At 35.2% G+C, this 23226-nt stretch overlaps 4 protein-coding genes across 4 annotated transcripts; 2 read left to right on the plus strand and 2 right to left on the minus strand.

The window, feature by feature from the left end:
* The first annotated feature begins 1051 nt into the window (after window positions 1-1051).
* Window positions 1052-5417, plus strand: LOC18045357. The gene is made up of 3 exons (XM_006435569.2): window positions 1052-2282; window positions 4570-5115; window positions 5218-5417. The coding sequence occupies exons 1-3, from the start codon at window positions 1458-1460 to the stop codon at window positions 5323-5325; spliced, it is 1479 nt and encodes a 492-aa protein (XP_006435632.1). The 5' UTR covers window positions 1052-1457; the 3' UTR covers window positions 5326-5417.
* On the minus strand, window positions 5400-8207 carry LOC18045359 (thylakoid lumenal 15 kDa protein 1, chloroplastic). Its single transcript, XM_006435564.2, has 8 exons — window positions 8016-8207; window positions 7771-7899; window positions 7549-7644; window positions 7388-7460; window positions 6740-6801; window positions 6210-6291; window positions 5794-5854; window positions 5400-5718 (listed from the first exon to the last, which is right to left on the minus strand). The coding sequence occupies exons 1-8, from the start codon at window positions 8136-8138 to the stop codon at window positions 5667-5669; spliced, it is 678 nt and encodes a 225-aa protein (XP_006435627.1). The 5' UTR covers window positions 8139-8207; the 3' UTR covers window positions 5400-5666.
* A 5986-nt stretch (window positions 8208-14193) lies between these two features.
* LOC18045358 (AT-hook motif nuclear-localized protein 15) lies at window positions 14194-16121 on the plus strand. Its single transcript, XM_024185316.1, has 2 exons — window positions 14194-15925; window positions 16043-16121. The coding sequence occupies exon 1, from the start codon at window positions 14803-14805 to the stop codon at window positions 15817-15819; it is 1017 nt and encodes a 338-aa protein (XP_024041084.1). The 5' UTR covers window positions 14194-14802; the 3' UTR covers window positions 15820-15925; window positions 16043-16121.
* Window positions 16122-18875: 2754 nt separating this feature from the next.
* On the minus strand, window positions 18876-19241 carry LOC18045460 (probable calcium-binding protein CML16). The gene has a single exon (XM_006435571.1). The coding sequence runs from the start codon at window positions 19239-19241 to the stop codon at window positions 18876-18878; it is 366 nt and encodes a 121-aa protein (XP_006435634.1).
* Between the last annotated feature and the right edge of the window lie 3985 nt (window positions 19242-23226).

Consider the following 23226-nt stretch of genomic DNA (forward strand, 5'->3'; position numbering starts at 1 on the left):
AAATATCGATCAAAAGTAATTGTAGAAATAAAATCATTAAAAGATTCTAATGTCTCATTTACCATCTTGATATCCACTGCACACCATTATCATTCTAATATCATTAAATAATAACATATAAGTTAAAAATGATTTATTATATTTCGTGCGTTATTATTTTTATTATGATCATATATTAACTAAATATATGATTAACATAATTATTTTATAGTTGATAGCCACCATTGATTAGTGATTATACAAAATAAATAAGATTATGAGAAAATGATAGAAAAATAAACTCAAGCATATGGATTTTCCTAACAATTAAAGAACTTATTCAAGCATTTAAATAAAGTGGAGAAGTGAGAGTAGACTAAAGAGGAAAAAATAGACTAAATTGTAAAGTGAAAAACTTAAAAAAAAATGAGGGCAGACTATCCTAATTTTATTTTACACTTAATAAATTTTTGTCTTATTATCAATTAAGTACCTTTAAGTTTTAAGATTCTTAAATACAATGAATAAATTTTATCATCATTTATAATTACATAATTGTTAAGAATTTTTTTAAATAAAATTACATTAAATGGTGAGTGGATATGGATTTGGATCTAGATATTAAGATAAAACTAAATTTGCTCCAAATCTACCTTAGATCCACGTATCAATATCTAAATCTGATCTAAATTCATTTTAATCCGACCCAAATCCAATTCAATTGAATTTGAATCACATGGATCTTGGATCAGATCCGATCGATTGCCATCCTTATAATGAGACGCGTTAAGATAATTTAATAGGGAAATAAATATTCGTTTATGAGGAACATAAGTAGCCATATATCGTAATCGTAGTCATAATAATTAAAGAAAAAATAATTTTTTTTTTGGGAGGGAAAATATCTAATGGAAGCATTACCTAAGTGAAATGTCCATCAAGGTCAAGGTGGCGAAATTTCATTGGTCAAGGGGTTTCCTCTTTCATTTAAATATTTATCGTACTATAAAATTACAGTAATGATTATCACTCGCTCTTTAGCCTCATGTGGCCACCCGTTAAACTAGGACCATAATTAACAAAAGGGCAACAGTATCTTCTTCGAAAGCAAATGTGCTGCCAGGGGATTTCTCTCTCATTTTACCCTGGTTTAAAAAAAGTTTCTTCTTTTGTTAAAACTTCCCAAAAAATAATAATAATAATAATAACAAAAAATTTTCCTTATTGTATTCACTGTTTCATATTCGGTTTCAATTCTTCTGAGCTCCATTGAAAAGCCTCTCTGTGTGTTCAGCCATTAGAATCTCTTCTTCGTGGGGTTTTGCTTATTTTCTGGGTTGATGGTTGATGATGAAGAAGAAGAAGGATTTCGGAGAATCCAGATGTGTAAAGGCAAACGCCTTGAACTATCTGGGGTAAGCTCATAAAATTCGAATTATTCAAGGATACATAGTTTTCCTGTTTTGGTTTTGGTGAAGATGAGTCAAGCTCGAGTTCAGGACCCGAGTCATAACCCGTTAAAATCTTCTTTCCCGAGCAAACCCCGCCGTTTCTTCTTTCTTCTTGCGAGAATTCCTGTCATCGTTTGCTTGATCGCCTCCATTTGTTTCGTTCTTTACTCGGCCTTCTCGAATCACTCTCGGGGCAACCATATTTTCTTACCTCGGCTCAAATCCGAGTCCACACCCGACCGGGAACCCACCAACATCTCCCACATTCTATTCTCCATCAGTGGCTCCGCGGCCACGTGGCACGACCGGACTCGTTACATCAACCTCTGGTGGAAACCCAACAGGACGCGTGGCTTTGTCTGGCTGGACGAGGAACCCAGAGAAAAAAACAGGGCGAGTAGTACTATCGCTAATACGATACCGTATAGGGTGTCAGATCCGGGTTGGACCCGGTTCAGGTACTCGAGTTCGAGATCGGCGGTTCGGATTGCGCGGATTATTTGGGACAGCTTTAAACTGAACTTGCCAAATGTGAGATGGTTTGTTATGGGAGATGACGATACGGTGTTCTTCACTGACAACTTACTTTCGGTGTTAACGAGGTATGATCACAATCAGATGTGGTATATTGGTTGTAACAGCGAGAGCGTGGAACAAAATGTGATGCACGCGTACGACATGGCGTTTGGTGGCGGTGGATTCGCGGTCAGCTATCCTTTGGCCGAGAAGTTGGTCAACGCATTGGACGGTTGCCTTGAGCGGTACTATTATTTCTACGGCTCTGATCAGAGGATCTGGGCTTGCATCAGCGAAATTGGCGTGTCCTTGACCCCAGAACGAGGGTTCCACCAGGTACTTACCTTTGTTTCCAATTTGATCTCTTTCTGTTCTGCCACGTTGCATGTTATTTAAACTTAGATCTGGTGGCGTTCTGTATACGAGCCACGTGTTTATTTGTTCGTTTATTTTTGAATCTGTGGATCACCGTCGTTGACTTAGGTCAATTTTTTTCTTTTTTGGCCCTTTCTCGTTTTGGTTCGTATATATCGATTTGGACACGAAAGCCATGTGGCATGAGTTCGAGAAGTGAATTTGAAATTTAGATTAAAATGACGGAGCACTTCCAGATAATTAGGGTTTCTGACGCCGGCTTCGGATTAGAAAGCGAACCTGCTCAACAAACACCGCTTGAAATTTACGAAGCATCTGCGATCTGTCCTAAGAAACCCACAACGTGTACACGACAAAATTTTATCATTTGGCATCGTGAACTTCCAAGCAAGGACCACCAACAAAGCGGCGGCTAGCTAGCTAACCGTAGGACTTAAATACATTGTTATGGTATTGGTATACACGTATCATCAAGGCATCTAGTTTTGTCCCCGTCAATAGTTCAAAACTATTTCTTAATCAGGATTCGATTAGTTTAGTTGCCTTCCCTAACTACTTCCCTAGAAGTTATTCTTGGACGGGAAAATGACATTCAAGACCCCGAAGTTGGTTCTAATGTACAAGTAAACTCCTACTTCTTAAGAAATGAATACACAACATCGACCTAAAAGAGGGTGTTTGTGTTTATTTTTGAACCATTGAAAGTCTATACGTAGATTAGGGCAAATCCTTAAGGTTTAAGTGTGAGTTTGCCTTTGGTTTCATTCGATATATTATACGTACTCTTGCCGCCCCACCGCATCGAGGTAAAGAGTTTCATACATTCATTCTGGTGACAAGTGACAAGTAATCTTACCTTAGTAACCTTAAGCACTAGGCTAATGTTAAGTTACATGCATGTACCTTACACCCCTCTCACATGAATAGTGAATGATGTGGGTCCACTTACTATTCATGTGAGAGAATTATAAGGTACATGCATGTAACTTAGAGGGATCCTAAGCACTAAGCACTTTCCCAGAAGTCCTTTTTGAATAAGAATTATTTGTGGCCACGCGCCAATGCTTCTCGTGGCTTGAGATAAAGTTTCACAAGAAAAGAAAACAAAAGTCTAATAGCTGCCTGCTCAATGCAATAGACATATTCACTTTTTCCGTCCGCTTTTGCCCGTCTTTTTCGTTACTTTGTACTGCAAGCCTGCAACGTTGCGGAGTCTTTGCATGGAAAAACGACACGTACCTCAGAAACGTGCAGCACAGGCCAAAACCTTTACGTGGTCCTTTGTTGGGTTGGTTGGGAATTGATATTGAATATTTTATTTCTGAAATTAGATATTGAAGAACATGTTAGGTGAAGGAAATTAGAAGAAATTAATTGCATGTTTTGCTTAGCATAAAAGCAAGTACTTTAGTGACAATGTTTTTATTTGATATATAAGTTTTAACCTTTTTTTTTTTTTGGTTATAATGCAGAAATGCACTTCTTTATTTGAGAAAGACCTCTGGCCAAAAATATTATTTATGATTCTTGTGAATGTAGTTTAGCCACGAAACTAGATAAGTAAATATTCCATTGATTTCCTTCAATCCACTTTTTAAAAATAGACAATTAAACTTAAATCTTCATTGTTGAAAAATTAATATTTATACTCCTTTTCCGTTATTAAGTTTCATCTATTTGGATGAAGATAAGGGCATTATAATCAACTTCAGTGGACATTATAATATATTCATCTTATTAGGTATTATATAGTTCATTGATGCTCTTATATTCTTCCAAATAGATGATATTTACTAACGAAATGAGATCTAAATGTTAATTTCTGACAGTGGGGTTTAGCTATTTGTTGAAGTAAATCTTAGATGTATGTGTTTTATTCCATTGAGTGATAAATAATATATTTAGATGTTTGAGATTGGTTTGTAGAAAATTATATGCGTGGATCGATGGTCAATCGTGAAAATTGAAAAGGGAATTTCTTGCAATCGTAAAATTATATGCATGATGGCATAGTCATTTGAGAATGCAAAGTTAGCCTTAATGGTTAATATAATATGAAGCCTTTTGTTCCTAGGATTTTGTAAATTATAATGTGTCATATGTTGACAACTTTTGTAGTGCCCGAAATTTCTTTATGAATTATTGACATCTTTGTGTTGTTTATAAGATTTTATGTTCATTCTTTATGGTGGTTGAACTTGTATTGATAAGACTAAATAAGTTTCATGGTCTTAATTTCTTTTTGCAGTTGGACATTAGAGGGGATCCTTATGGTCTTTTAGGAGCCCATCCTATCGCGCCACTTGTAACACTCCACCACATTGATTATTTGAACTCCTTGTTTCCCAACCGGACCCAATTAGACTCATTAGAGACCCTTATTCATGCATACCGGATCGACCCAAACCGGATCCTACAACAAAGTTTATGCTACGACACCAAGCGAGAATGGTCCATTTCCATCTCATGGGGCTACACCATTCAAATATACCCGTTGTTTCTATCCGCGAACAACTTGGCCATGCCGTTGCAAACGTTCAAGACCTGGCGCAGCTGGAGAGACGGTCCTTTTATATTCAACACCCGATCTGTTAGTCCTGACCCGTGTGATCACCCGGTCGTTTATTTCCTTGACAGCGTGGAAAATGTGGGTCTGACTGGAACCCGGACCACTTACACCAAGTACGGGCCCTTGCTTGGCAAGAGCTGTGATAAACCAGGCTTTGTTAAGGCCATGGAAGTGAAGACCATTATTGTGTCTTCCTTGAAATTGGACCCCAAATATTGGCAAAAGGTGGGTGCAATAATTCGACCCCTTTTTTGTTATAAGAGCAAATATCTTGTCAAGTAGAACTAACTTTGGGGTTAATTTTTCTGTATATAATTGTGTGAGCAGGCAACACAGAGACAATGCTGTGAAATTATGGACGGTGGAAGCATAACCGATGGCACAATGAGGATTAGGGTTAGAAAATGCAGACCCAAGGAAACTATGGCTGTTTAGAAGTCGATTTTACTTACTAGGTTAATCCTTTGAAATTTTCCACTAATGCAATTATTCATTGTATATCAACCAAGTTTTAGGAAATTGAGAATTATTTTTCTTATGTAATACATGTTTACCGCTTACTACATCATGCAAATTACAAATAAGCTTCTTTAAATTGTGTAGAAATTGAATAATGACTCAATGCCACTATTTATGGGTAAATTCATGTTTTACATTAGATGCAGCACAAGAACTGTGTCACTCAACTCAAATGAAAATTGATGCTGTTGATGTAGCAAAAGTAAGGACGTTGCTCTCCTCTTTGCCAGATGGGGAAGTACCAAGGAAATCAAATTCTAGTTGCAGAGCAATGTGTCCCGGGTTGCATTTCCGGTTGTCGGATTTACCCTAATGAGAGAACATTGCGTCGATTACAGATGAATGATGTATCAAAAGCAACTTATATAATAAAATTTGTCTTACCCATCTGCAACTTTGCACAGATATCCCCGTTGATCATCTCTCAAAGGCACGTCGGTGAAGTCTGACAATATTAGGGCAATCAGCCAGTAGCTTTCAGTAGCATATGAAATCTCAAATACAATTATCAAAATCAAGAAAGAGAGCTCTGCTATGGCCAATAAATTCAAGCTACTAAAGGGATTAAAATGAGTCATCCTTTAAAATATTACTGAAAAAGAATACTTAGGACCTCTGAGAACCCATAAGATGTATGTAATGAGTGGTTGCAGGATCATGCATTTTATGAATATGAGAATGGAGTTGGCTTCTACCACTTCCAAAACATAATTTGGAATGAAGCATTTTGCAATCGTGAACCCTAAAACAAAGGCTTTAGTAACCAAAAGAAATCGTTACAAAATGGAGTTTCTACATACCAGCTCCGGTTATATTCGATCCCCTGAAAGAGGTGTTGCCAGTAGCAAGAGCACCTTCCAAGTTAGCATTACTCAAGTTTGCCTGTCCAAATTTGAAAGTACATACATACATTGCAACCTCAGAGTGGCCTCTAATATTATATATTGGCATAGTAAGAGTGAAACTCAACAAAGGATACAACAAGTTTAAACCTCAAAAAGCTAATACTAGATGGAACGTACAAAATCTGTGGCCTGGTCTGTCTCATAAACAGTAACTGCAAACTATATTTAAGAGCATTTTGGTTTTAAAAATATTGGTGGTCACATACGAACATAAGCAATTGTTATTGATAACACATGCTCCTCCCTAATCTCATCATGAAAGTAAAGGAACCGCAGTCTACCACTAATGTAATCTGTAAGAAACGATTACCAGTCACCAAGAAATCTTTTCCCATGAAACTGACACACAAAGGGAAAAATGTAAATGTGTTTTTAAACATGAATTGGACATCAAACAAATAGGAAAAAAAATAAAAAAAGATCACCTTTGTCACATTTGCCAATGAGAAGTCTGCACTTCTGAGATCAGCATCTGAAAGATCAGCCCCTGATAAAGGAAAAAGCAATAAACAGTGGATATACGAGATATTCCCCCATTTGGCAGCTACAGGCAACTGAGTAATATATGCAACAACCCTCATGTGGAAAGCTCATTTGGAGTTGTGTGCTATAAGCCAGCTGCCTTTTTCATTTTCCCCCTATATAACATTGGTTTAATATCCAGAACGGAATGATTTTGAAAGTCGATTCATTAGTAAAAAGCCTTCTCCTACCTTTGAATTGGCAAAACAAGAACTTTATGTGAGAGTAGAAGCCCCAAAAGGAGAAATGAAAGTTGCTACGCCGTATTTAGTGACAATTACCACCATAGAAAGAGTGTAATAATAATTCGAATCTTTTGTACTGTTTAATTACTGAGGTCACTACGTGTGTTTTCCTACATTTCATTACTAGATCATTATGGAATTCAGAAACTTATGTGGGACAATAGCTCCTGAACAAGAGGACCAGAAGGCGTTTATTGGAACACAACTTGAACTCCAAGAGTCAACTAAAGAAGATTTCTTTCTTTAGACAGAGCATACAAGTAATCATCAATAAAACAAATAAAAAGTTAATGCACATATATACACCTGTTAAATCAGCATCAAAGAAGCTAGCACCCAGTAACTTGGCACCCTTAAAATTGGCTTGTCTCAATATAGACTGAAACAAACAAAGCAAATTATTTTATCAATCATCATATTATGGCAAAATGCACATGCATTATAAACAAAATTTGATTAATTAAGACCGTTTTGAAGTCTTGCTTGATCAAAGTCTTGCCGCTAAAGTCCTTCCCTGTAAGATCTTGACCCCTTGTCACTTCAGATCCATATGGACCTCCCCCCTTCAAAATTAACAACATCACCATAAAAAAAATTAAATCAAAGAGTAGTAAAATTACAAAAACAAGAAGAATAGACACACACACACACACGGGTTTAGAAGGGATTAGATTTTGGTTATATTGTACCTTAAATGCCAGAGCAGGATCAACGAAGAACAAAGAAGCAGAAACAAGAGCTAGAAAGCTGGTTTTAGTCACCGACTCACATAAAGAAAAGAGAAAATTCTCCTGAGACTTTATCTGACACTTCAGCAACTGCAGTCGAAACATAAGACCAAAAGTAAGAGCACTGCATTGGCTAAGCTAACAAGTGAGAATTAACAATGTGATCGTATCTGTGTATGCAACGAAAGATTACAATTAGTGGAAACCTGAGGCGAAGAGTGGCCTGGGAAGGAGACAAGTGGGTTTGTCAATGTGAAGAGGGGTTTGGTGGAAGAAATTGGAGGTATTTGCGTGAATTTGGAAGACATGGAGACGTTCAGAGGCGCCATTATTTTCGTGTAATGTGAATGGATAATGAAAGTGCGTAATGCGTAATCTGATTGTCGGAGCAACCAGCAAGCTGGGGTAGCGTTTGTGAGTTGCTCCTTACATTTGATATTGTGTGCTTTAGGAGTAGGGTTATGACACGTGGACGGTATTGATTTTATGGGCTGTTTTTGGGTTTTATGTTGGGTCGGGCATGAATGTATTGGGCTATCTAAAGAACCATAAACTCGTGACTAAAAAAATGATTTCATAAGTTCTTGAAATAAATATATTTTTAGTTGAGATGTGTCGTAAAATATAAGAATTATTTTACTACCCTCTTTTCCTTAAACCATATTGTTCATTCTTCGATAGTAAATGTCATGTTATCGGTGTTATACTTTTTTTTTTAATTTGATGCTAATACTCTTTGTTATTTTAGGATTATGCAGTCGAAAGCTCTATTAATTAACGATTTATATTGTCTTTATTCTGAAATAGGGTACGTGGGGGCGCCAAAGTAGCAATTTTTTTTTTTTTTTTGGTCATTTTCTTACATAGAAGAAATCTTACTAAATGGGAAGATGATTCGTTGTCTTATTCAAGGAAATTGAAAATGATGAAATTAGATGGTGGAAGTCAAGAGGAATTGTACTAACAGTAAGCTTTCATCCAAATACATTAAAAATTCATTGAAACTTCGTTCCATTAAAAAAAGTCAAAAGTGTAAATAAGGAAAAATAAATTTAATATGTGGGTTAAAAAAATCATAGACATTGTGAAAACAATATATTGAATAATAAAGAATATAAGAGAAAATTTGTAATTTTTTTATTTAATTTAATTATATAGTCCTGTCTATTATCGTAATTTTTTATGTGAACATTTTAGTAATTAAAAAAATTATTGAATATTAGGTTTAATGACTATTTTGGTGGGTTCAAATAACCTCACCCAATTCATTATATTATCTTATTATTATCTTATTAAGCACCATTTCCTTCAATATGGTATTTTAAGATAAAATTTTAGAATATTAACACTATAATTAATTTTTTTAATTTTTTTTAGTGTGAGGAAGCTCTTTTGTGAAAAAAAAAACAAATTTCAATAAAGAAAAGAGTGAAAGTTGTTAGGACAGATTTGATTAACAATAAGACAATGTCGTTACGTTATGATTACAGCTGACTAGAATTTAACCACTTAGAACAAATTTTGTTTGACTCTTAACGCAAAATGATCCACGAGAACCACGACTCCGGTTAATTTAAGTCGCTATCACCGTCCATTTTACTTTACATTTCTAATCGTGGAATTTGTGTGTATTCCTTTTTCTTGATTTTTTTAATGCATAAATTTATATATATTTTTTTACATTAAAAAAATGGCAATTGATTTTTTTGATGGAGTAATTCGAATGCCTCGGAACAAAACTAGCTAGATTTGTCTTATGAAAAAAAAAAATTATGACAAAAGTAAATATAAGGTTTTGTTTGTTAAATGTTTAAAATTTGAAATTTCATTAATTTTGATTTTTTTACGATTTATATATTTTATTTTTTTTAACTTATATATAATCTTTATATATTTACATTTAAATAATAAAAATAAACTTTTATAACTTCTACGTGAGTGGGAAATGTTTGAATGATAAATAAAAATTATATTGAAAAATATCTCTATTAAATATGTTTATTTCCTAAATTAGAAAACCCAATTTCCTTTATTCATTTTGGCTTATAATTTATAAAGACATGAAATTCATGTTTAAGATATTTTGTATTGATACAAAGAAATAAGATGTCACTTGTATTCAAATATTTTTTTAAAAAAGGCTAAAAGCTCGTTTAGTCCCTATATTTTGAAGTTAGTGCCCGTTTAGTCCCTATATTTTTAAAAATACCTTAAACCATCCCTACCATTAAATTATTGACACTTTTACCATTATCTTTTGTTCTTTTTAACTTATTTTTATAATATTGCCCTATTATAATAATTTTTTAGACATTATTAAAAAGAAAAAAATAACCCTATTATAATAATTTTTTTAGACATTATTAAAAAGAAAAAAATAAATTACCAGTTTAACACCAAAAAATAAAAAAAAATAAAAAAAAATATATTAATTTTTGTGGAACATACTCTTGAGTTAAAATATTAATTTTTCTAAAAAAATTGATAATGTAATTTTTTACGATATTAATTTTTTAGACATACGTGAGCTTCCACAAAAATTAATATATACCTTTTTTGTTTTTATTTTATTTTTGAGTTTAATTTGATAATTTAATTTTTTATTAGTATCCAAAAAAGAAACATTATTGTAAAAATGTAATATTGTAAAAGTAAGTTAAAAAAAAAAATAATGGCATAAGTGTCAATATTTAGTAGCAGAGACATTTTGAGGTGTTTTAAAAAATACAGAGACTAAATAGACACTAACCTCATAATATAAGGACTAAACAAGCTTTTACCCTTTAAAAAAAAATAATCATATCACACATTTGTATTTATACCTTTTCAGATTTCAATTAAAAAAGTAAATCTTACTTTAATCAAAATAACCATGTATACTCGTATAGAACAACCTAGATCTATCTTTAAATATGCAAGGAAAACAAAATAAGAAAAAAAATGTTTGTATAAGAAACACATAAAAAGACCCGAATATCTATTGCATGTGTTAAGGGAGATGATGAATTATGAATGGCCAATTAGTAATAAATGTCTCCTTAGATTAGATTCTCTCATAATCTAACATTTCTTAACGTTTCAATGAGATTTTGACACCAGCTATTTTAATTAATCCTATGGATAATGTTCAAAGTTTATTTTATTTGTCGTTATTAAAGAAAAAACAACTCCCTTTGTTGCTGACTAAAATAGAACTAACAAACCACAACGGAAGTTAACTGTTTTCTCATCTACTTTTTAATTATTATAAAGAGTAATCAAACAAAGATTGTAATCGTTATCATCTTCAGTCTTGCCTCCCCCTTTTTCTTCACGCCCATTGGCTTTGCATACATCCCCTCTGTCATACTTAGCCTTCAACAAAATCCAATTATCGATTGTGATTTGAATTGACGGAATCAAAGCTTTTGACAATTAATATCTAATGAGAATTTTAAAGAAAAATCTAATATTGTCCAATTCATTTGATTTTAGTCTTTTTTGTTTTTTTGCCTATACATATGCATATTCTGTTTAATTTTTATATCTTCTGACGAGGCCAACTCACGTGCTTGTAATTTTCTAGATGTCTTGTAATTTTCCACAGTACTTACTCATTGAAAGTTGAAACTGCAGAATCGTTACATATCTAGTTAGTTATTTATTATTATTAGGGGTAAAAGTACTAAAGCAGCACTAGTTCTTTCCATTGCGGCAAGTAAAGGAAAAGAAGAAGAGAGCAAGAGAGATAAATGTCACAATCCCAGGAGCTAAGCCAAGGCCAAGGCCCCAGAGCAAAAGGCCACAGGCGGCAGCGGTCTAATTCAGTCGGTGGCTTTGGTAACACAAAAGTTTTTCCCATTCAAAAAAGTTGATAAAGGTGGCTGCTGCACACCGAAAATGGGACTCTCTTAGAAAGCAGCATCGCAAAGCTAATCTGCTAGCTCTGAAAAATGGTATGAATGGGGGGCTCGGTCTCGGTTTTTGGAAGATGGTGACATGTTGCAGACCTTGGCATTCAAAACCTTGTCGGGACTTGAGACAGCGACGTGTTTTCATGAGTCATGACTACCCACTCCCTCTCCCTCTCTCTGTCTCTCCCTCCATTTCATGCGCACGTTACCCAACACAATTCAAAGATTGAGAAATTTAGACCACCAAATTGCTTGCCAATTCACTCCAAGTTTCCGCCGTCTTCACCAACCACAACTACCCACGTCATCAACACGAGGGTAATTAGGTCATTCTGATTACTTGATAAGAAGGACATGGCAACCTTATCAAAATCAAGAATGCTTTGCTTGCTGTACTTAATGTTATGGTTGGCACACCATTGTTACAGAATAACCCTAAAAACATTTTACAGGAGAACAATTTTCTTTCCATTTTTTTTTTGTCTTTTATAAATTTATACTAGTTCTTATACTAAGTTTTGAATATACATCATTATCCCATGAAAATAGCCCAAAGATACGTTAATTTATTAAAAAAGAAAACTTACTATTTTTATCATTTAAATGACTAGAAAAAGAAAATATTTTCGACAATAATAGTTGAGTAAGAGTGTAAGGAAATATCACCATACACACTATATTTATTATGATTGATTGATATTATAGGTGTGTTTAGGAATGAGGTTGTGCAACTATATTTTAAAAGATACAACACTAAAGTATTTACAGAGATGGACAATGGGCCGAGATCGGCATCAAAGTAAGGCTCATGTGTACTCGTACCGTATCTTTTTTTTTTTTGCTTAGGCCTGACCCGATACATGTGTTGTGTTCACTTGTGTTGTGCCCACACATGTCGTGTTGTGGGTCTTGTCGTGCCGTGCCTAAGAAAAAAATTCAATAAATTTTTTTCTTTTTAAAAAAAAAAATTTTAAGAGCACATGTCAAACTGTTGGTTTGCTTTTTTTAAAGTTTATGTATTTTTTTTAGGTTTATACCTTTATTCAAATTTAATAAAATCGAAAATTCAAAACTCAAGTCTATATTTAATAATAATAAACTAATAATAGTAAGATAATGTAATATTAATTACTAATTTTGATTTTATAGTATTATAATTTTTTTTAATACTTAACGACGACGACGACGACGACGACAACAACAATAATAATAATAAATTTTCTTAAGGGTTAACTTACTTGCTAACTTGGACTTACATAGAGTCATAAATCACAGTTTACAATAATATTAATGCATATTTATAATTTTATTCATTAAAATCATGATATCAATTATTTATTTAATAAATTATAAATATAAATCAATTATAATATTTTTTAACTAAGAATTAACTGAAGTTAAACAAATTCAATTTCAAGTTTCAAGTTATTTGTAAAATCATAAAATTTAGTTTACTTTCAAAAAATAAAAAGTATTTATTGTAGATTTTTTAATCGTGTCATGCTTAGCCCATCTCTAATCGTGCCGTGCTTTTAAGGCTCGCGTGCCTAAAGTTTTAAGTCCAGCTCAGCCCACGTGTGTGTTGTGCTGTGCCGTGCCGTGCCGTGCCACGTGTCCCACCGAAACGTGCTCGTGTCTTGCCGTGCTGTATGGACACGTGTTGTGCCGATGCCCGTGCCGTACCATATGCCATCCGGCCCATTAGTCATCTCTGAGTGTTTAGTAAATACTAGATATTATAAATTGAAAGCTATTATATTTTTAATAAATTTATTAAAATTATTATTTAAAAATTATATTTATTATATATTATTAATTTTTATTTCATAATTATTATTTTTATACACCAACCATGCCTTAAAAGTTACAATATATTTATCGCGCTATATCTATCATGATCAACAAGCATATAGACTACCGGCATCGGATGATAGAATTTTCTACAGTTCTGGACTTGTATACGAGTCACGAGAGGCTTCCCATTCAAACCGAATCGAAACCGAAAGTACTTGTCACCTAATGTTAATCGAGCGAGAGATCTAACTTTTCAGTTTTCACATTTGTTTTTAAAGCAGAGGTTGGGGTTTTAGATCGTTGTCATCAATAGAACAAGAAATGACATAATTGTTCGAAACCCACCCATAATGCTTGTCCAATTCGAACTTATTTTTAAGTAATGTCGATAATGACATTCCTCACCAGTCGCCCTGTTACCCTTCCTGCGTACATTAGACACGGCTGTAATTGAAATTATATAAGATTAGGATGAGACAGGCGCAGACAGTTGGTCATGTAATCTATGGGCATTATTGTCCAATTGTTCAATTTTAGCACATGAGTTTTTTTTTATCAAGTAATTAAAAATTTTGGGTTATTTTCATGAATTTTTTGCAATAAGAAACCAATGTCATACTATTGGTGCATTTTTCCAAGTGATGTGTCCCCAAGCGTAGAGTAATAAAGTTCATTCAACTTGGGGGCTTGAAACTTGTTCAGCACAAGACTGAAAAACCAAAACCAAAACCAGGGAGACAAGCCAAAACCAAAGTCTGTAAAACCGCTAACTTGGCTTCAAGATGATACACGAATCCTTATCGTACGCCAGTCTCGAGTGCTTTTTTGAGTTATCGTACGCTCCCACACAAAAAAGGAAATTAACTAACTGGCATCTCTAGCCAAGCTACCTGCAGCAGACCAAAGCTCGCCGTACTTATCTACCCAACAGAAAAGAAGCTTAAACTGCAGATTATTGTCTGAACCAGAAGAGGTACCACAATTGTGCCAACTTTGTTGCTCTGCTTTCATAGTACAAGTTTAAATCTTTGGATATTTGAGCTAGGGTTTAGCTGTATATGTGGAGTGGGTTTTGTTGGATCTGATTTAGCGGTCTAGGGTTTCTTCCATGCAAAACAAGAGGAACCCATATCTCAAATGTATTTTTCATGCAGCAACAACAACAACAACATGAAGGGAAGATAAGGTTTTGGATTTGGCCTGTATCTGTTGGATTTGAGTTTCTCTTCTCTTGCCATATTCGTAGTTAGCTAGTGCTAGACGTATATCTCTCAAATTTTCTTTTCCCAAGAAACAAACAAAAAGCATGGCTAATCGATGGTGGGCTGGAAATATAGCAATGAGAGGAGCTCCAACGCTTCATCTGAGAAACCCGGCTGAAGATGACCGTTCCGGTCTAACCGGCCGTCTCGGTTCACACCAAAGAGAGCAAGAACTCCTCGTTGACACAAATAATAACAACACAAATACCCCTACCGCCACTCACCAAAATCAAGAAGATCAAGAAGAAAATCTTGGAGGTGACAACAACAACCAAGAAGCCGAAGAACAAGGGTTGACCCTTGAAACTGTCGAACCGGGTTCCAGCGGCGGCGGCGGCTCCGGCTCAATCTCTCGTCGACCCAGAGGCCGGCCACCCGGTTCAAAGAACAAACCGAAACCCCCTATTGTCATCACCAAAGAAAGCCCCAACTCTCTCCGCAGCCACGTGCTTGAAATCACCAGCGGCACCGATATCGTCGAGAGCATTGCCAATTTTGCTCAGCGACGCCACCGTGGGGTGTCTATATTGAGTGGGAGTGGAATTGTGACCAATGTGAGTCTTCGGCAACCGGCAGCACCCGGTGGACTCATAACTTTGCATGGAAGATTTGAGATTTTATCGTTATCAGGTGCGTTTTTGCCCGCTCCATCCCCCCCGGGGGCCACGGGGCTAACAGTGTACTTAGCGGGCGGTCAGGGGCAGGTGGTTGGCGGGACGGTAATGGGGGCATTAATGGCATCAGGGCCGGTTATGGTGATAGCAGCTACATTTACTAATGCTACATATGAGAGGCTCCCTATGGAGGATGAAGAAGATATGGGTCAGTCTCAGAGTTTGCAGCAGCAAGGAAATGGAAATGGAGGGACTAATAGTGGCGGCGGAGGTAGCGGTGCTGGTGGGGGCCAGTCTCAGGTTCTGGGTGGTGGTGATCATCAAGGTGGTGGTACAACAACAATGCCAATGCCAATATACAATTTGCCTCCAAATTTGATGCCCAATGGACAAATGCCACATGACGTATTTTGGGGGCCGCCGCCTCGACCACCTCCGTTTAACTAATGGGAAGAGAGTTGGGTCAAAAGTGCATGCATTTTGCTGACCGGTTTTGTCCAAAAATGTACTGATCATCATAATCTATTGTAAGCATAGCTAGCAATTATGGAAGGTAGGTTCCTTTTTAATCTTTTGTGAATCTTGACCAAGTTCTCTCTATTGTTAATTAATGTTTTGGAACTTGTGGATTGTTCTTGTTTTGCTCTCTAATCAACTTTTTATGTTGTAGACTTTAGTTTCTGATGATATAGGAAATTAAAGAAGCAATAGTCAAGCAAAATGCAGTTCTTGCTATACCGAAATTTTTTTGATGGATCAATGAAATCACTTTCTTGTATAAACGGTAAGCTTTTCAGAAGTTTATGTGATTTTATGCCCTTACTGTGGTGAGGGTAAAAAATATATGAAATGAATTTGAATTTTTTTTTTTGTAATGATTGAAGTTGAATTAATAATTAACTACCTAGTTGAATTAAGCATGGTGTTGGGGGGGGGGGGGGGGGGGAGAGGCGCGGGGCTGTTACTGACAGGGAAAGGCAGATATGGTTGGGGTTTGATTCATTGGCATTTTCTCTCAAAAGTCCCCTTTTCACTTCAAGTTAAAATTATGGTGCATGCATTTGCATCATTATTTCTGGTAGACAAAAGCAATGGTTGGTTCCCAACTTGATTTGTGTCCCTGCAAGTTGAATTGGAAAGTTTACACATGTTGGGTCTTTTAGGGCTTGTGTGGGATCTAGCTACATTAGACATGAACGGAAATCCACGCCCAAGAATAGCTATTTGATATTTGGCATATATATGGAAACCTTTCTGGTAACATCTAGGATGTACTTGGCCTTTCTCAGTACATGTAAAGCATGCTCACTTTTTGGGCAGATTCCATTGAATCACCCTTATCTCCATTAGTCCATTTACAGGTTGATATAGGCTACCTAGTTTAATTATTGTGTTAAATTTATTTACAGCTCTAATTGTCATCGGACCAAGACCGATTCAACAATTCATGCTTGCTATGGTATTTCGCTTTTATACTTGATTGTTTACATCTCTATTAGTGAAGTTATGGTTGTTTAGTAAAATGGCAAATCGATTCAAGTGGACTTCCAATTGTTGGTGGGAATTATTGTTGTTTGCAATAAGAACTCGCCTTGTTTATTTTATCTCTTCCTTTCATTTTAAAGTCTCTATTCAACACCTTCGTCTTGTGAACAGTTAAGCTAACTTGTTATGATATGATGACTTAAGTTTTATCTATTTCATATCGTAGTTTGGGCTTTTTCTTTAATCTGCAACTTAGAAGGATGAGTTCTTTTGAAGGCTGTAACTTCATCCATCATACTCTTATAGATTGTGCTGAGAAGATGCGTAAGTCATATACAACACCAAATGATTGCATTAGTTTGACAAATTGTAAGGAAATTTTGTCTCTTCTACACTCTTTTAGTCAATGGTAGTTGATATGTATTGTTCGTGTCATCAATCTTTTGAGTTTGCACTTTAACCTTTGATAGTGAATCATGTCTAAAAGTCAATTCCTAATCTACCAAACTGGTATAAGTCCATCTCTTGCAGATTCATTTGAGAGTGTTTGTCTTTGAGCTTGCACTTGTGTCCATATCTTGATGTTCCGCGAATGTGTGTTTCAAGAACAATATTTTATCTTAGCTTTGGTTGTTGGCAAGAATGTTGGTTGTAATTGTATGTACTACTTAAACTTGGGACTTGATGATCAGTAGAATTGTTATATATAAATTAATGACACTTGTTATTCAACGTGTGTGCTTGAGCTGAGATAATTAGCGTGATATATGCATTAGAAGAAGAACGCAGGGTGATACGAAAAGGAAGATCTATCGGTTTTCATTAGCCTTAGCCAAGTTTTTCTTTTTTTGGATTGGATGGCATTTATGTCTATGAAATCTTAACTGCTAGGTAATCATACAGGAATCCCATATTACCTCATATTAGATATAAGATGGTTGGTGCAATCAGATTGTGTCATTTCTTGGCTATTCATCTGAGCTGCTTAATTGTTTTTACACCTTTAAACTTGTGCATGAAGTAGTAGTATACACTGGAATAAATTTAATTTTGCATCTGGGTAATCCCTCATTTCTTATCTGTGGAGTTAGCATTCCCAGCAGTTACATGCGGACTTTTGACTCGTGCATATGTTTTTATTGCTTTGACATTTGCCAGGATGTTTTTGCTTTTATGATTAGAATTACAGTACTGCAGCTGTAATTGCTTGCTCTTTTTAATTTGATTATTTTCATTTTCGGATTTGGTTGAAGAAGATGGAGAGATGGGGCAGTCTCCTAATTTTCTTAGATTATTTTGCATTTATTTTTGTACTAAGAAAATGTTGATGTTCATTGGAATTTTCGTGAATAGAAAAAATGCGGTCTTTCTTCACTCTTGATTCATTTTCAGGCTTAAACCCTAATTCCTAAACCCAAGTTTGCCTAAATTTCGGGTTTGAAACACTTTAAGCCAATGTAGTAAATAAATAAAATAATAGAAGGATTATGATTTTTTTTTTAAGATCTTGTGTCACGTAATTGTACGTAGTTAATATATATATATATATGTATTAACCACCTATTACCCATACCCATGTGAATATTGTCCAGAAGGAATTTAAATTATGATAGAACCTTGATCCATAATAGAAACCATACTCAGGACCAACTTAATTTGGCCTAGATTAAATTTTTATAAAGGATAAATATTTGTTTTGTTCTTATATTTTGATTTAACTATTTATTTATTCTTTATATTTAAAAATATATATTGAAATATTTCTGTAATTAAATATGTTATATTTTTTTCTTATCTTTTTCTTTCCTCTTACAGTAGGGGTGTCAAAAAAACCCGCCCGGACCGGATCCGGCCAATCCGGTCCGGGCAAAACCCGGACTGCATATACTGAAAAAGCGGATCCGGGTTTCCGAATTTAAAACCCAGACATTTCCGGCCACGGTCCGGGTTCAGCACCAAAACCCGGAACCCGGACCCGGACCCATTTTTAGAATAAACTAAAAAAAAAAAAACTAAAACTAAAACCAGTTACCAATAATGGCCATGGAGCCCGCTAGCTCGGCCGCAGTGATGTAGCCGTTGCCATCGCAATCGAAGGACCGAAAGGCCTCCATGAGTTGTTCTTGGTTGACCAAGACTTGCTCGCTGATGTCGGGGAGTATTAGAGCAACCAATTCGTCGAATTCGACAAGGCCGTTGCTGTTGGAATCCATGTCGGCCAACAAAATGTGCAGCTGGTCGCCGGTTGGCTTGAGCCCCAGGGCGCGCAGGAGTGCGGCCAGTTCCAGCTGCGTGAGGCTGCCGTCCGAGTCCATGTCGAAACGCATGAATATGTCTTTGAGCTGTTTTAGTTGCTCCGATTGAACTGTTTCCATCACCGTCATTGTTGATTAAAGATATATGGGAATGGGGTGAAGGAAAGAAAGAAACAAAAATAAGATTCAAGGAAAAAAAGAAAAAAGAAAAAAAAAGGCTGTGTTTTGTGTTCTTTTGTTTTTGTGCTTTTGTTTGTTTAAGACGCAGTGATGTAACCATCACCATGCATGTTTTTGTGACAGCCATTTCATTTCATCTCTTCATCTTCATGTTCTGCCACTGCTAGCAGCCCTGTGCCTTTTGTCTTCTTTTCGAAATAATTGTTTGCGGGCATAGAAGTCCGGAAGACAAAACCCGGACTCGGGACACGCCGGGCTCAAGCTCGGACCGGACATGCAAAAGCCGGGTTTTGTCCGGGTCTGGGTTTCAATTTTTTGCGCCCGGTCCGGTCCCGGGTTGCACCAAACTCGGACCGGACCCGGAATTTTGCCAAGCCTATCTTACAGTAATACCCTTTGCAATCATAATCTTAATATTAATTGATTAATTAATAATTATTTATTAACAAATTAATCAATAAATAATAGAGTGAAAGAAGTAGTAATTTGGTACTTGTGCAACAATCTTGTTAATAACTATTTGTAAATAATTAATATAAACTAACTTTAAGTAATATTTAATATTCTTGTTAATAATTATTTTATAAAAAATAATTTATTAAATTAATTCTACAAGTAAAATAATAATAAAAATATTTGTTTAAATTTTTATATTACTTTTAAGGTTGATTTGATAGATTATTATTTTCTTCTTTTAATTAATGTCTTTAAGGATACATATTTAACCACATGAATATCTTGAAGTATGTTTTTAGATATAGGGACCAAACACATATTTTAATTCAAGATATAAGGATAAATAAATATGTATCCTCTTTTATAAATAGAGGGTTTGGTCTGAATTTTTGTTATATATGTATACATTTGTTTTATTTCGTTTCTTCTTCTTGTTGTTTTTTTTTTAATAATTATACAAATACTGATAAATACAGATCAATGCCTCACACATATCAAAGTTGAATATGTAGATAGGGCAAATTCCATTTTTTATTTTTAAATAAAAGAAAAAGATTCTCTCCTCATTCCTCTACACGACACCGTGGTCCTCAAAATTTCAAATGAAAATGTTCTCTCGTCATTCCTCCATGGATCGACATCGAGAGAATATATAAAAATTATATTCTATTCAAACCAATTGAAATTTAAAAAGGAGACATACATGCACAAATGCGGAAAGCACAATTCATAATTCAAGGGATGTGATGTGGGTGTGGGTGTAATTGGTTTCATCAAATGACATATTTTGTGCGCGCGTGTGTGTGAGTAAACAAGATTTAATGACTCGGCAGCAAGTTTATAAAAATTAATATCCGTTTGGTTCACACCCAAGCATAACATTAGTTGGTAAATACTAAATACACAGGTGTTCTTTAACTATCGATTAATAAATAATGTAATAGAGGCAGATCGGGTATATTTTGAGAGATTTTATTATTAATTAAACTAAATGGACACTCATATAACCAACCCCCAAAATATGATACATCTCATTTTATTTATTTAGACACAACACACATGAGTAAACATATACTTATAAATCTTATATATCATCATGTCTACTCATAAAGTGATATAAAATGATGTTTTGAGGTGCCAAATTATCACTTTATGTATGAAATACAAACTTTTGGGAGCATAATATTACCATTAAGATAATTTAGCCATTTAACCACTCTCATCAGGATTTCTTCCCTGTTGAGAAATTATAAGAAGATTAAGAACATTCAACTCCTGTCTCATCAGTAATCAGACTCGCGACCGTAATAAGACCTTCTTTTATTTTTGAAAGGTCGGGGCTTACTATTAAATTCTCCCTGATCAGATTTCGCTTTCATAAAGATAGAATTTTGGATTCGTGATGGACCCATTTCCACTAAATATACACAAAATAATTGACTATAATTATAATGAATTAGTAATCAATTTGATAACGTTATGTCATGAGTTGAATGTCACTTAATAATTGGTTTTCAAGGTCAATTGTCTAAACCAATAATTCGTGCCAACGTGATTGTAATTGGAAATAATTTGCTTTTGTTATTTCTTGCCAGATTGAAACATCTCATTGGTTAATTTTGTCGTAATCTAATTGATTGATGACTTGATGTGTGTTTTTATTCCACGGTTTGGGACAGCTAGATAGATATGAGGATTTCATTTATTGAACACCAACCGTTCCCTCTTTCTCTGAAGAGTTGTTATTGGTCTCTATTATGGTGAGGAATTTCAACATCAATTACTTGCTGGTTGAAGCTGATTTTCTACAACGGCATGCATAAACAGAGAGAGCCCCCAGTCGAGACCTAATTTTCATCATCCGACACTCGGAATAAGTTACGGTGGATCAAAATAAGAATGCCACACACGCTCGATCGCTTGCTGGCTGATGGCATAGCAGTTCCAATTCTTACCGAAGCCAAAATTGATGAGCCGTTCGATCGGCTGCGATGAAGAGGGTGAATCAGCACTTTCACACATAACAACAGCGTTTGTTTACTCTTGATGAATGACAAGTGGATGTAAGAGAAACCGCACAAAACACGCACCTGCTCTTAAACGTATCTGCAAATGATAGACTAACATCGGTTTGGTAGATTAATTAAGAATTAAGTTACTTTTGAGTCATGATTTGCTGGCAAAGGTTTATGGTCATTTTTTTTACACCGATTATAATTCATATTATATAAGATTACAATTAGACTATACTCATATTATTTGAGATTCACATTTCATAAAAAAGAAAATTATCTCCACTCAATTATTTGTTAACTCCTACAATAATTGAGAATAAATTTTAACTCCTGAAATATTGTGTGGGGCTCGAACTGCTTCTACAATAATTGAGTGGAATTTTAAGTTCTAAAATGCTGTGAGGGCTGTTTACGAGGACAGCAGCCCTCATGGACACTTAATTGTCTAAAAATATTCAAAAATTTGCCAACAATCATCGTAGAAACTAATTGTCCTATTGCATCAACCACATTCGACTAAAAGATTATAAAAGAGACAAAATTCCTGAAAATTTGTCCAACTAATGCAACCGTTTGTTGTTGTATCAATTCAAAGGCTATAAAAAACTGAAACTGGATACACTTAGAAGAAGATCAAGCGATAGGAAATGGAGAAGGCGGCACTCGCGGTTGAAGTAAGGGAACAAATGGCAGTACTTCCACATGAAGGCATGACCAACATAACATAATAGAAGATATTCATATCCTTTCTGAAAAACACAATTTGTGAATTCTCTGGGAAAAATACTATAAGTGTTGGATAATCCTTCTCCGAGTGAAATGGTATAACTGTTGGATAATCCAAAGGTGCCAGAAAATAATAGGGAACACTTGGTTTAAAATCTATCACATAACACTGCCTCCATTCCGTTTCAGGAACCACCAAAGAATTATTGTAATTAGTGAGTTTCTTTCGAAGAACAAAAGATCAAAACCCCACGAAAACGTTATGGTAGCCACTTTGAAGCAACTCATCGATTTCAGTTTTTGTGAGAATCGGAACAGCTCTACCAGTCATACGTGCAAGTAGCATTCTGATCAACCACAAGTTATCCGCGGCCGTGTTGGGGTCGTATGCAACGAAAGTTTGCAATGAATAGGTATCGATTGCGACTCTGCTGTACATAGAGTTGTTGTAAGCACCACCCCTACTTTCGATTCGAACCACCATGAGATTCGGGATGATAATGGAAACCAATAACAAGATTTATGGGATTGCACCCCCTGTTAGGACGAGGGAGAAGGAAGCATTGGTCAGTAACAGGATTGCACACAAAGTATGTCACGGGATGGCGGCCGCAAAGGGTCAAACCACTGAAGAAACCCAAGATGAAACCAATCCTTTTCAAAAAAAAGGACGAGATGTTAAAGGCATGCCTTGTTTGCAGACTGGTAAGAAGGAGAGCTTAGGGGCCCCTTCTTGT

This window comes from Citrus clementina, unplaced genomic scaffold (genome assembly GCF_000493195.1).
Source record: "Citrus clementina cultivar Clemenules unplaced genomic scaffold, Citrus_clementina_v1.0 scaffold_4, whole genome shotgun sequence".
NCBI lineage: Eukaryota > Viridiplantae > Streptophyta > Magnoliopsida > Sapindales > Rutaceae > Citrus > Citrus x clementina.

What these genes read in the sequence shown, in the direction of transcription:
- LOC18045358 (XM_024185316.1), top strand. Translation starts at nt 14,803, where the DNA reads ATGGCTAATCGATGGTGGGCTGGAAATATAGCAATGAGAGGAGCTCCA.
- LOC18045460 (XM_006435571.1), bottom strand. Translation starts at nt 19,241, where the DNA reads ATGACGGTGATGGAAACAGTTCAATCGGAGCAACTAAAACAGCTCAAA.
- LOC18045359 (XM_006435564.2), bottom strand. Translation starts at nt 8,138, where the DNA reads ATGGCGCCTCTGAACGTCTCCATGTCTTCCAAATTCACGCAAATACCT. An exon ending in CAGGCCACTCTTCGCCTCAG is followed by an intron (nt 7,900 to 8,015) that starts GTTTCCACTAAT and finishes TTTCGACTGCAG; the next exon opens with TTGCTGAAGTGTCAGATAAA. An exon ending in ATCGAATATAACCGGAGCTG is followed by an intron (nt 5,855 to 6,209) that starts GTATGTAGAAAC and finishes TAATATTGTCAG; the next exon opens with ACTTCACCGACGTGCCTTTG.
- LOC18045357 (XM_006435569.2), top strand. Translation starts at nt 1,458, where the DNA reads ATGAGTCAAGCTCGAGTTCAGGACCCGAGTCATAACCCGTTAAAATCT. An exon ending in CAGAACGAGGGTTCCACCAG is followed by an intron (nt 2,283 to 4,569) that starts GTACTTACCTTT and finishes TTCTTTTTGCAG; the next exon opens with TTGGACATTAGAGGGGATCC. An exon ending in ACCCCAAATATTGGCAAAAG is followed by an intron (nt 5,116 to 5,217) that starts GTGGGTGCAATA and finishes TTGTGTGAGCAG; the next exon opens with GCAACACAGAGACAATGCTG.